The sequence below is a fragment of the Enoplosus armatus genome, chromosome 22 (genome assembly GCF_043641665.1).
Source record: "Enoplosus armatus isolate fEnoArm2 chromosome 22, fEnoArm2.hap1, whole genome shotgun sequence".
Lineage (NCBI taxonomy): Eukaryota > Metazoa > Chordata > Actinopteri > Centrarchiformes > Enoplosidae > Enoplosus > Enoplosus armatus.
This window is the reverse complement of record NC_092201.1, coordinates 3998277-4010780: the sequence shown is the minus strand read 5'-3', so window position 1 is coordinate 4010780 and position 12504 is coordinate 3998277. Positions and strand designations below refer to the sequence as shown.

Here is a 12504-nt window from a genome sequence, read left to right as displayed (position 1 = left end):
AATCGAGACTAAAAACTTTTAATTTGATTAAATTCGGAAGTATTAATTTATATCTTGCGCTACACTAAGTGCACTGTAATTTAAATCATTAATGCGTATGCACATTAGTCTGTCTTGTGTTCGTGTTTCTTTAATTTATTGCCTAAATGTAATTTTGTATCTACGTAAAGCACTTTGAATTCACTTGTTAAAATGTGCTGCATAGATATATAAGACTAACATTACCAACCTTACTTTACCTACTTCATCTATTTATGTGTATGTAAGTTGCATGCATGTATGTCTAAATTATATTATTATTATCATTATTATTATAATAAGAAGTAGTCGTAGTGACATGTACCACACTATCTTATCTTCTTTATATTTGATGTCCTTTAATCTCTAAATAAGAAATGCGTCACAATATTCTCTTACATAAAATGGTTTGTAATTATGCAAGACATAAAACGCAGCACTGCACTGTAGAAGTAGTGCCGCCTTTTGTCCACTGAGTGGCAGCACAGCATCATGTCACTAACGACCTCCTATGTGTGACGATATACATACCTCCATACACGATGATACGCAGTTGTTATAGTGGAGGCTGCACTTTTTAACTTTTACTTACTTATTTACTTTAAATCCCAATAAATCCACAGAATCATGGCACTATGGTAATAAATATATCATTACTATTATTATATAATACTATAGGCTAACAATAAATTATACAAAATTCAATATAAGTCATAGTTTATGATACAAAATGTATTTTCTTTCAATCTAAGCAGTAAAGTCACAAAATACGTAACATTTTAAAACAAGCAAAAGAAAAAGGCTTTACTATATATATATATATGTATTTATACATACACACACACAGTATAAATCAATAAACTGCAAACATAATCATGTAAAGTGAAATATGAGAACGCATGATGTAATAAATTACCAAATAAAAAAACGTGACCGCACAGCTTGACTGAGGAAGCGTGTTTATATGATACACTCATTCTGCTGGCAAAATACTAACAATCTATCATCTTGCTGAGAAAAAAATCATGATCATTTTGCTGTTACCAGGCAACCAACGCTTAATACGTGAGGACAAGCTTTGGAGGACCACAGTGCATGAAGAGAAGCAGCTGACAGCTGCCCACCTCCACCACTCTCACCTTAGTTAGTCAGCAAGATATGCTGCAATGCATCAAGAGCCCATGGCAGACTGCTGGAGATGAACTCAGTTAATGTCACAGACTGGAGGACGGATGTGCTAATGGTGACATCTGCTTATATGGAAAACTCTTTATATAAGAGTTCTTTATGCAACATGCATCATAATCATTTTATCAGGAATGAAATTAAAAATTAATCATTCATTTTCTCTATGGAGTTCATGTAAGAATGGATTATTCCCTCTCGTCACTTATCAGAATCTCCCAAACTGGTCCTTCTTATCCAAAACAAAAATCCTACCCAGTAGCATTCAGAGGCCAAAGTATTTCCATGTGGAGGGTCTTGACATAAATACATGTATATACTTTGCTCTAAAACATACATCATGCTATTGTTTATCATTTGTCAGCCAAACAGTGACACTAAGATACTGGCATGATTTGTTTTACACTTTTCCCTGTCAATCACTCTGCGAGAGTGGGCGTCACATCATTCCCCAAACAAATTCCAGTGTAGTAAGTTTTCCAGTTCTGGCATGGGTAGTGCAGTGTCATGCTAAGAAAATATGAAAGGGCCTCTGGCATGGCAGGCAGTGTGGACAGATGGTTGGTCCAGCTCAGACGTACAAGGAGAAGCCCCAGCAGAATGGATGAATCATCATTCCACCAACTGTTCCTCTCAGCATGTCCTCAGAATTCAGCTCGCTCTTTGTTTTCATGGCCTGACAAAAAAATGTTGTGTTATGGAGGATAAATCACTCAACAACATCACGGTGACACCTTGAAGCAGTGCTGCAGGTCTGTGTTATCACCGGATGTCGGTGCGTCTCTGATCTCGAAAAGCTTAGACCGATGTGCTTTGACCAGTAAAATATTTATAGGGATCTGGCATTAAAGCCGATGGTGTTCCTCGAGAAAGCTACTTTTGCTGCAGACTCACTTTCACGTCTTACTTAAAATGATCACTGGTGGAGGACAGCATGCCAAAGAAAACAACAGCTTTTCACTGCAGGAACCAGAACTGTGTATTCCATCTGTTTGCCATTCAGCAAAACTGCATCTTTCACAACAGAGGTTCATTCAGAAACGTTGAACTTTATCCAGATTCCAAATACAATTAGACTTTAGTGAAACAGGATGTTGTTATTGTTATTAGCTGAGCAGAATGGGAGAAAATGGAGATTCAAGAAGGAAAATTCATAAAAAAGCCTGACAATACTGTGGTTAAAATGTGTGTATTTCATTTGTTATTTATTATATACTTGTAGAGAAAGGTGCTTTTGCAGACAAGTACATCCTTAACTTATCCCAACAGAGCTACTGTGATTATAATCAGTGACATAGCTATAAATAAAAGTGGAATAAACAACTGCATGACCTCTTGTTACCTAGACATATGAATCATATTAGCAGTGTTGCACTGTTTGTGCCCCCTCCAAACCATTTATTCTCTCTGACAGTGTGATCTATTTCTCCTCTGGTGAAGTTCAAATGAAAAGGTTGGATATGTTGATTTTATGCTGCCACTTTCTGTATGTCATTGGTCCACATTTGTTTCTCCACACTATCAAGAGTGCAGTCACATTTCCACCATGTGTTTTCTCAGCGGGAACACGACACTGCAGCTACTCGACTACAAATAACAGATTGGTTGGCAGCAGCCTACGTGTGTGTCTCTTGATTCTGCAGTTATGTTTCACCAGCACCAGGTAGCCTCTGTTGAAAGGTAGCAGGTAGGTTGGTCTGCGTCAGTCAAAGCTGATGGAGAGGCGGATTGGCTTGCTTCAGCCCGCGGGGCTCCAGGCTCCACCTCTCCAGCAGGCTCCTGCCTGTGCTGCGCTTGTTGCAGTGAGCGCGGAGGGTTTGTGCGCTCTCAGGTTACGCATATGAAGTTGTGGGCAAGAGGATATCGAAGACATCCAACCACTCAGAGAAGGAGGAAAGTAGGGGCTCACTTGTGTCGTTTCACTCTTTTAAAACTGGGAAATACAATTAAGTCCTCGGACAGGGGCTGCGGAAAGGCAAGAAAACGAGTTTGTGGCTTTTAACTGAGAGACCAAGCATACCCAACAGTATGCGGTGCAGTTATGGCAGGCAAGGGTAAGACAGTCGTGAGGACGCTGGAGGATTTAACGCTTGATTCTGGTTATGGTGGAGCCGCGGACTCGGTCAGGTCGTCCAGCGTGTCGCTGTGCTGCTCCGACACGCATCAGTCCGTCTCACATGGGGCCAACTGCTGGCATCTGACGGAATCCATGCACAGCAGACAAAACAGTTTGGACACGGTCAATACCGTCCTGGCGGAGGACACGGAGATACTGGAGTGCTCGGGTCAGTGCGCCAAGCTGCCCGAGCTGGAGGACGTGCCATGGAGCCTCGGCGAGGTGGAGGGCGCACTGAGGAAAGACGAGGAGCTGATGGTGGGCAACCCGCCACCGGAGGTCTTGGCGCGGCTGTCGGCGCTCATCAGCCGCGCGCTGGTGAGGGTGGCACGGGAGGCGCAGCGGCTCAGCCTGCGCTACGCCAAGTGCACCAAGCATGAGCTCCAGAGCGCCATCAAGGTGGTGCTCTCATGGACCATCTCCGTCAACTGCATCACGGCGGCTCTCAGCGCCCTGTCCCTCTACAACATGAGCACCGGGGACAAGTTCAGCCGAGGCAAGTCGGAGCGCTGCGGGCTGGTCTTCTCCGTGGGGAAGTTCTTCAGGTGGATGGTGGATAGTCGGGTGGCCCTCAGGATCCACGAACACGCTGCCATATACCTCACCGCCTGCATGGAGAGTCTGTTCAGAGAGGTGTTCAGCCGCGTCCTTCGCAGCGCGCTGGTGGAGAGGGACAACGGGATCCCCAAGTTTACGCTGGAGTCTCTGGAGCAAGCCATCAACAACGACTCGGAGATCTGGGGTCTGCTGCAGCCCTACCAGCACCTCATTTGTGGCAAGAATTCAAGTGGTAAGAAAGGCAATTCTTGAGTTGCCAGTATCAAACATGACCGGACACTCTGCTGTCACCTTGGTGGTCCACGCTGCTGGGGGCTTATGTGCGTTTTGTGTTCTCAGTCAACACTCATCATCCACTGTAAAACCCACCATATAACCCAAACCATAATACATCAGAAACAATAGCCACTTCATTCAAATGGATGTCCACGTGCTCCCAGAAATATCTAGAAGCCACTGGCTGCATCTTTGAATTCTCTCTCAAAACAAACACAAATATATACACCTCCATTTCAAGTTTGATTCATTTCTTTTGAGGACAATATGATTTTACACTAATCTGATTAGTGTGGCCCAGTTGGAAAAGTAATATAAACTGTGTAATTATGCTGGGGAATAACTACAGCTTATCTCATGTAATTGCACTCCCCAACAAAAGGGCTTGACAGTTTCTTGAATATTTATTACCCTCAGCTTAGACCTCAAGGCCCACATCTGAAACAGGAACTGTCTTGGTTATCAAAGCCCCGCAGCAACTACCGTCAGAATAGGTATTTATGGTTGAAAAAGATCAAACAAGCTCCAAATTCTATTTCTTTGAAGCTTTTGTGCTCTCAGACTTTCATTAGAGACAGGAACCTCAATGTTAATGATTGTTTATGATGGAGCGCATGGTGTGCGTATGGATGATATGTGAGTCGTGATTTTGCAGGAACAGGATTTGTGTTTATATTGTGTGCTGGCCTTGTTGCTAATGCTATTACTGTCTCACTCCAGAAGGTGTAAGCTGTCAGTGTGGGCCGGCCCTCTTATCCAAAGCCCTGAATGAGTTGGCTGAAACAATAAAGCAGAAGGGACTTGAAATGTTATTCTTGAACCGAGAGCCAAGCTGGGCTCATAATCATATTGCAGCTCTTTTGCTAATTGTTGCAGCGTGATTGTTTTCTTTCAGCACTTATTAGAGCACTTAATAGAGGTGAAAAACAAAGATGCTTGGGTTGACTGAGAGAGGAATTTGTGTGTGCAACCTGTCCTGTGGATGAGCCATTCCTCTGTAATAGCACCAGAAAAGATTGTTCCAGAAGCAGCATGAGGAAAAATTGAAACTGGAATAGCTCAGTGATACTGCGTGATGGATGTCATGGATGTAGGTCTTTCTCACACAACAGGACCTTTTCTATAATTCAGACACTCTTAGCCGCTGTCATGTGCAGCCCATACAACAATAACTGTCGCTGAATATTTGCTGCTTACATCAGAAAATCGAAAAAATAGCCGTACAAAAAGATGTTACCTTGAGCTTGAAAATGTCACCTTGAATAACTGGTAGATATAGTTAGTTGCGGCTCTAAAGAAATTAAAGTCAGTGACATAGCAAATTAATTAAGGCTGCAACAAGCGATTACTTTCATTATCGATTAATCTGCTGATTATTTTCTCAATTAATCTTTCGGTCAATAAATGCTAATTGCAGTTTCCTCTTCAAATGTCGTCTTTTGTCTGACCAACACTTCAAAACCACCAAAAAACATTCACTCTACAATTATGTGAACGAAACAATGAAAAGCAGCAAAGTCTCACGTTTGAGAAGTTAGATTGACTAATTGATTTATCGATTAAGTGCTGCAGCTCTAAACTGGGTGTGGGGCCTTTCCTTCCCCCCTTTTAATCCCCTCATCCATCTTCTTATTCCTCTTCATCTGACACTGATATCTGGCCTGGGTGAAGACGCTGCACACGACTGCTCTGCCTTGAGATTGCAGCTGAGAAGCAGGTACTTCTCTGTAGACAGGATGCTAGAGCCAAGCATGCATCCCCCTCCACTCCCACCCGAGGAGCGCATCATTTCCTGATGGTGCAGAGGAGGCTACAATTTGCACTCACACAAAACAGCATGATGTCATTCTGTGACGGCTAGGAAGGCAAAAAAAATGTGCTGTTTTTTGTTTTTGTTTTTTTGTGACCCACCACATTTCAAGAAGCTGTGTTTGTCACTTTGGTTTTATGCCAGCCCTGACTGCACTTATATATCTGTAATTTCTCCTTTTCTCTATGTAGTTTGGAGCCTTTGCAAACAACGCTGATAGGAATAAGCCCATGTTTGTTTGTTTAAAATTTCACCCGGGGTACAAAAGCAGTGCGGCACATAATGAGTCCACGTGGCTCTGCACTCCCACTGACCGTACGTGACAGCCTCTCTGCTCTGACTAATGTGCAGAGCTAAATGGAGGCTTTTCTTCACTTCCTTTGTTTTCAGTGGTACATGCTGCTGTCCAACCTGTACATTCACATTATTTTTAGGAGTCCTAACATTTACTGTTATAGAAAAGCCTTTCAGAGTGTGCAGATTCAGGATGGACATGCAGGTGTTTCACGGTCACTAGTAACACCTATAATATGGTTAACTGTCGACAGGTGGAGGGATTGGCAGTTAAAGATGGGCAGATATGTTTTGATCAACAAGTCCTATTGAAATGACAAAATTGTGGTTTGTCATTGACTCGTGAGTGTTTTTTGATCTGGCGCCCATCAACAGTGTCCTCCAAAATTAGCATTACAGAAATGATTCATATGAGTGTTTTCTGATTTGCCGCCTCTATGGTTAAGGTCTGGTAAAGTGTAGGCAACTAAAACAACTTTGTTAAACCAACGGGAGATGATAACTGTAGTCTCTCCTTGGTAAGAGGTTTTGCGGTGCCATAGCAATGCCACGCTACCTCCGCCTTTGATTATGAAACAGACCACTGTTAAGAAAACCTCATATTTCGGTCACTCTATGAGTTTGAACAAACAGCAGATGCTGCAGTTTTTCTGGGGAGGATGTTCTTGTTTTCAACTCTTACACCCAGGGTTCCTATCCCAACATATGCATAAGTCTTCCGCTATGGCTTAACCTTAATTTATTTGACATGTTTCTTATTTAACTGTGACTAAAGCCAATCAATCTGTTGTAGTTATCTAATCTTAACCTCACACAAGCGTGTGGGTCACCCTCTTTTCGGCAGTGCCATCACTGTAGTTAAGTGCGTAAAACACTGAAACGTAAAAATACACTTTGGGTCGCGGCTGTGTGCACACCACAGTCCTATTTCCAAAGCAGCAGTTTTGTCGCATTTGTTTTCTGTATCGACTCATCCTGGCTACTGTACCTTGACTACTTCTTCCATCTATATACGGTAAACAGGCGACAATTGAAGCGTGCCAAATGACACGGCGCTCCACTCGCGTGTTGCACCTAACCATACAAAAGCAACAATATGTATTTATGTTACAAATTTGCCTAACTTTTGGTGAGATATCGTACAACATGTGTAAATGTTGTCTCCGGACGTGTAACTCTCTACAAGGATTCACCACGTTTGACTCTCTCTTGTCCGTTGTGTTACATGTGACGTCAGAAACAAACAGCATGGTCATCAGCTTCCAAACCTGCCGGGGCGGCGTTTAAATTTGGAATCCCGAATGACTTGATTGCATCTGATTATGTCTGTCATTTGCCGTGACCTTCCCCAAGGAACTGATCCAACCTCCGCAGGACAGATGACACAACATAATGGAACTGCATAGCCTGCTATAGTCAGTCTATTAAATTAGCAGTGGGGTGTCTGTCCTCCCTCCTTCTTCGCTCTCTGTCTTTCACACCATATTTTATTGTGTTTTCTGCTAGAGGGCGGTCTCGATGTTTGCATATTTATTTTCCACTGTGGTTTTTAATAAGCTCAACTCATAACCACATGGTTCTGGCAAAGCCTTTTGTTGTCCATTCTGTTATTATTTTCCGCCTGTCCTTCCCCTCCTTTGGGGTGGACTCACAGATGAGCTGACAGATTGCTGTCGTTCTGGTGGAGATGCGAGCACCCGGGCAGGCATGGTTGTGATGGATTTTTATGTCATGGTAATTTCATAAGACCGAGGGCTGCACCCACACCCCTCCGCCCCGCTTCATCTTCAGCAGTGATCAGTGATTGTGAAGTTATGTGAAGTTGTTTTCGAGGCCAAGATGTATTTTATGAGCTAAATCCGTTTCTAGTTTTCCTCCATGTTAGTGTCTTGTGAAAATATTGATTTTCATTTCATATGCTTCTCCGTGATTTCACTGGTAGGGATTCCAAAACCACCTATAACTCTGCTCTGGGACAGTGGGACCAGCATGAAATGTTGTGGTTTTATTACTTCCATGTCATTGGAGCGTGGATCCCCTTCCATTTTCAGAAACTAGGTGAAAGCACTGGGTCAGGATGAGATAATGAGAGGAGTGTGAGAGCGGCGAATGCTTTAATATTGTGAGGGAGTAAAGTGCGGGAAGAGAAACCAGGCTGGAGTGTCGACTGGAGGAGGTGGTGGTGAGGGGGCATTGGCGCAGGTTCCTCAGAGATATAATTATGCAGCTCTCTTTAATTAACACTTGTGCTTATCTGGTAGTCATTAAGATTAGGAATTAGCAACGGGAAACACCAGGGAGCTGGAGAGAACAAAGATGATAATTCCTCTCATTCATTTTTTTATACCCGTTTGTGCAGGTCCACGTCGGTGTGTGTGGCCAAGATAAGATGTCTTCTAGACAGTCAGACCTGTGGATTTTCTTTGCCATGGTTACTCACTGAACAAAGGCACTTGTTACGTCGTTTTTTTCCTTGATGTCGACACCTTTTTTTTTACACCCTCAAGATAGATGCCTACATGGCTGATCAGGAAAATGGCATTTGCCATATTGGCTGACATACAGCAGCACATTTGGCTGTTTTTCTCATCAAAAAAGGGGTCAAAAAGAGTCATTATGAATAATACCCTGACTGATACTGGATTTTTTTAAGAATTAAAAAGAAAATAAAATTTTAGAATTTTAAAAAGCTTATTAAAAATTATTTATTGGCCAATATTATTCCTTTGAAACACAAACATAACATGATCACATAATTTTGACAAGAATACATTTTAGTTACAAAATTAAGCAAATTACTATTATTATTACATTTAAAAATAATACAAAAATGTATACTTAAATATTAAGATTAATGATTGTACATTTGTCCACTCAGGTGACGATTAAAGTTACAGGAAGTAAATACGAGGATGCTATGCACTTAAATTCAGTCAGCTAGCTAGCTAGCTTGATGAAAAACGAAAAATTGACATTAGAAAACGGTTTTCATGTGACCCACTCCTTTTACTCAGTAGGAAAATGAGATGTTGAGGCAACTGAAGAAATATTTAGGGCTGAAAGGAGAGCAACATGTGAGGAAAACCGGCCGAGTTCAGAGCCAGCCATCAACCAGCCAAGCTAACACCTTAGCGGCTAACGTTCAACAAAGACACCGGCTGCCCTCAGATAGAGATTGTTATGGTGAGTAAAGTGGAAAAGCTTTTCCTTAACCTCTAACATTGTGTGTCTGTTGTGCTGTAATGTCCTGTGTTAATTCATACATGGCACAGACATTCATTAGCTCCAGTTTGTGCCTCTCATTTATTATATTAGCATTACATTTGAGACACAGAGCTAAGTTTTATACTTATACAGTCAAGCTAGTGTAGCTAGCTAGCTCTGGTAGCGTCAGGTATGTGCAGTGTTTTCATCTCTGTTGCTGTTTCTTCACCACTTTCCTGTCTTTTTATTTTTCACACCCTGATCATGGACCTGTTGAAAGACGTTTCTGGCGATGTTGTGTGTAATCAGCTCCATCTGTTGACCCTTGACCCCGTGCTATGGGTGTGAAGTCGGTACAACAGGTGGCCGTTTGGTATTGGCGTTAGCTGCGTTTGATGGGTTCAGACTACACTCACACCACAGCGGGTGAGGAAGGAATCAATGGCAACTATGCTGCATTAGCAAAATGACCTAATTGTACAGTGCAAGTTTGCAAAATACAACAACATCCAAGTGATGCCACAGTGAGATTAAGTGACACATCCTGAAAGTCTGGAGATTCACTTGTCTGCTTTGATGTCGACACAATTTGTGTGACAGCGGCTGTCAGAACATACTGTGTTATTTGATGTTATCTGTCAGCACAACACAAACTTAATTCAACTTATCCTTTAGGGACTCTTGAAGCACCGTCAGTTATGATGCTGCTTCTGCTTTAATTTGAATTTTACATTTTCTTTTGTACTCTAATGTCTTGAAAAAAGGACTTTTGCAGATTAGTTTTTTTGTGTTTTAGAGAGTCACGTTAATGCCAGAGGATGATGTTAACCGTCTCACAAAATGCCTGAAAGGGTCTGTTCACCCAAATTACAAAAAAAAACATATTTTCTCACTCACCACAGATGGTGTGTGGCCATGCAGAAAGTTGATTTCAGATCACAGAAGGCTTTTTTTCCCCCCACTTCTGCTGCACTTCAACTAAATGAATCAGAGTTGGTCTTATCACTAACTTTAGCATGATTTGTATGTTTGCTTCACCTTTGCTTTAAAGGGTCAGCTCACCCAAATAACAAAAAGACATTTTCTACTGGGTGACACGATCTGTTCATACTGCCGTTGCCACGCACAGATATTGTATAAGGCAAGAATTTTAAAAAATTAATTTGAATTGAATGTTCCATCGAAGAGTGTTCACCGCTCTTTGGATTATCCAGAGTCATTTTTAAATACCTTTTAACAGCTTCAGCCCCATTGAGATAGCATCAGGAAGAAGAGAAAAGAAAGAAAGAAAAGATGGATATCTTAAAACCTTGACACATGAAATCAAAGTGATCTCCATGGCTAGATACCAGGAGACCAAAGCAGGAAAAATAAGCTCTAAAACACTTGTAGTTCAGCAGAAGTGAAATCAAAAGTGAGACTTTATTCAGCTGCTGTGGGGTTGTATCATGTAGTCTGCGCTGCTGTGAGGTTTAAATCAGGCAGTTTGCATTTGTGGTGAAAACCACATTATATCTTGTCAGCTACACTGTATGTTTTCCTCCTTGTTAGGTGTCTCTATGTTTCCATTATCACACCGCTCGCTCTTGTTGCAGCGGCCCTGTGGTTATGATGATGCTTTAGATGGTGACACCTAAAGTACTTTTTTGCAGCTCTGTTTTCATTTCTTGAGCAGTCACTGTAATTTTTAGAAATCAGTATCTAACGTCTAGACTTCTGAGAAAACACTGCTATGACTAAAGCTATTGACCGGTTTTGAAACTCAGATGTTATTATATGAGTCAAGCTATTGACCGGTTGTGAAACGTTTGGTTTTCTGTAATACTGATTCTCATTCTTGGACAGGGAATGAGGATGTAGGTCTAAAAAAAAAATAAAAATCACATCCTCTGACACTCATTTATTGAGTCAGAGATTGTTTTTGTCTTTCAGGGACTTTTCATGATTGCTTTTTGGGTTGGCGAGTACACAGCCGGTGTCACTTCAAACTGTTTGTGTTTCTCTGTGGTTATTTTTCTCTCCTGCTGTCAAAGCGGGGAATTTCTTGCTAGAATCAAGATAAATTAAGCATTACAAATGCTTTAAGTGGACACTAATCAAAAGATTTGGTCGGAGTAAAAAATAAAACGGATGACTGTCTGATTGCCCGCTTGAGTTTAATGTTTCATTAAATCGATTGTTAGAAAACAAATATGCAATGTAGGATACAATCATATCACTTCAACAATAAATTCAAGTTTGGTTACTCATTATTACCCAGCCCTTGTGCTCCTGAATTATGCAGCAGGGTAGATGACTTACATTGTTCCAGCACCATGTGGGTTGTTTTTAAAAGCAGCAGGCATCAATCAGAACTCCCCCGTATGCTTATTATCCTCCCCCTGCTATTATTTCATGCACTTACTACAGACTCCTGGAGTTTAACTTGTTTATGTGGAGACAAATAACGTTTAAATCAGAAACCAACCATATCCAATTTCTTCCCTACATTTGAATGCTTGTTCTAAGTGCTCGGCGCTCGCTATATATGTGGTTGTTGACACCCGCCTCTCCACTGACTGTACTTCAAAATGACTGAAAGTGACAGATACTTATCTTTCCACTGACTTCTTTCCTCCAGACTTATCCCTCCTCACACCTCCCTTCAAGTCAAACTGAAATTTGACAGTTCCTGTGTGTACATTTTTGTGTGTGTGAGGAAATAAAAACCAGATTGATAGTGTGGCTATTGTGCATATTTTTCAAAGAGGACAAATGGCAGAGATTGACTGACATCTGACAGCCCACAATGTCAGCTTCTGTGATACGCTACTGAATGAAGAACTTCATACCCCCGTATAGCCTACGAACATTGATAAAAAAACGAATTTTCCCTATTCACACGTTCCCTTGTTTTACCTATTAGGCTAACCAGCTGAATAGTTAGCCTAGCTTGCTAACATTAGCACTGATTCCCCCACCCATTTTCGTACATTTCAACACCTCCTCAGTCATTGGTAGCTCCCACACGCTCAGGGTTTGAGGGTTGAAGACAAGTCTTAGC

At 41.7% G+C, this 12504-nt stretch overlaps 1 protein-coding gene across 3 annotated transcripts in view; it reads left to right on the top strand.

The window, feature by feature from the left end:
* Positions 1–3217: 3217 nt before the first annotated feature.
* LOC139304940 (ankyrin repeat and BTB/POZ domain-containing protein 3-A) overlaps positions 3218–12504 on the top strand; it is a 149016-nt gene continuing 139729 nt past the window's right edge. For 2 of the 3 annotated variants that reach the window (XM_070928861.1, XM_070928860.1), the window contains exon 1: positions 3245–4109. In XM_070928861.1, the coding sequence (XP_070784962.1) occupies positions 3245–4109 (865 nt within the window). Of the gene's footprint in view, positions 4110–12504 lie in introns of all 3 variants that reach the window. The other variant, XM_070928862.1, reaches the window with a different exon arrangement.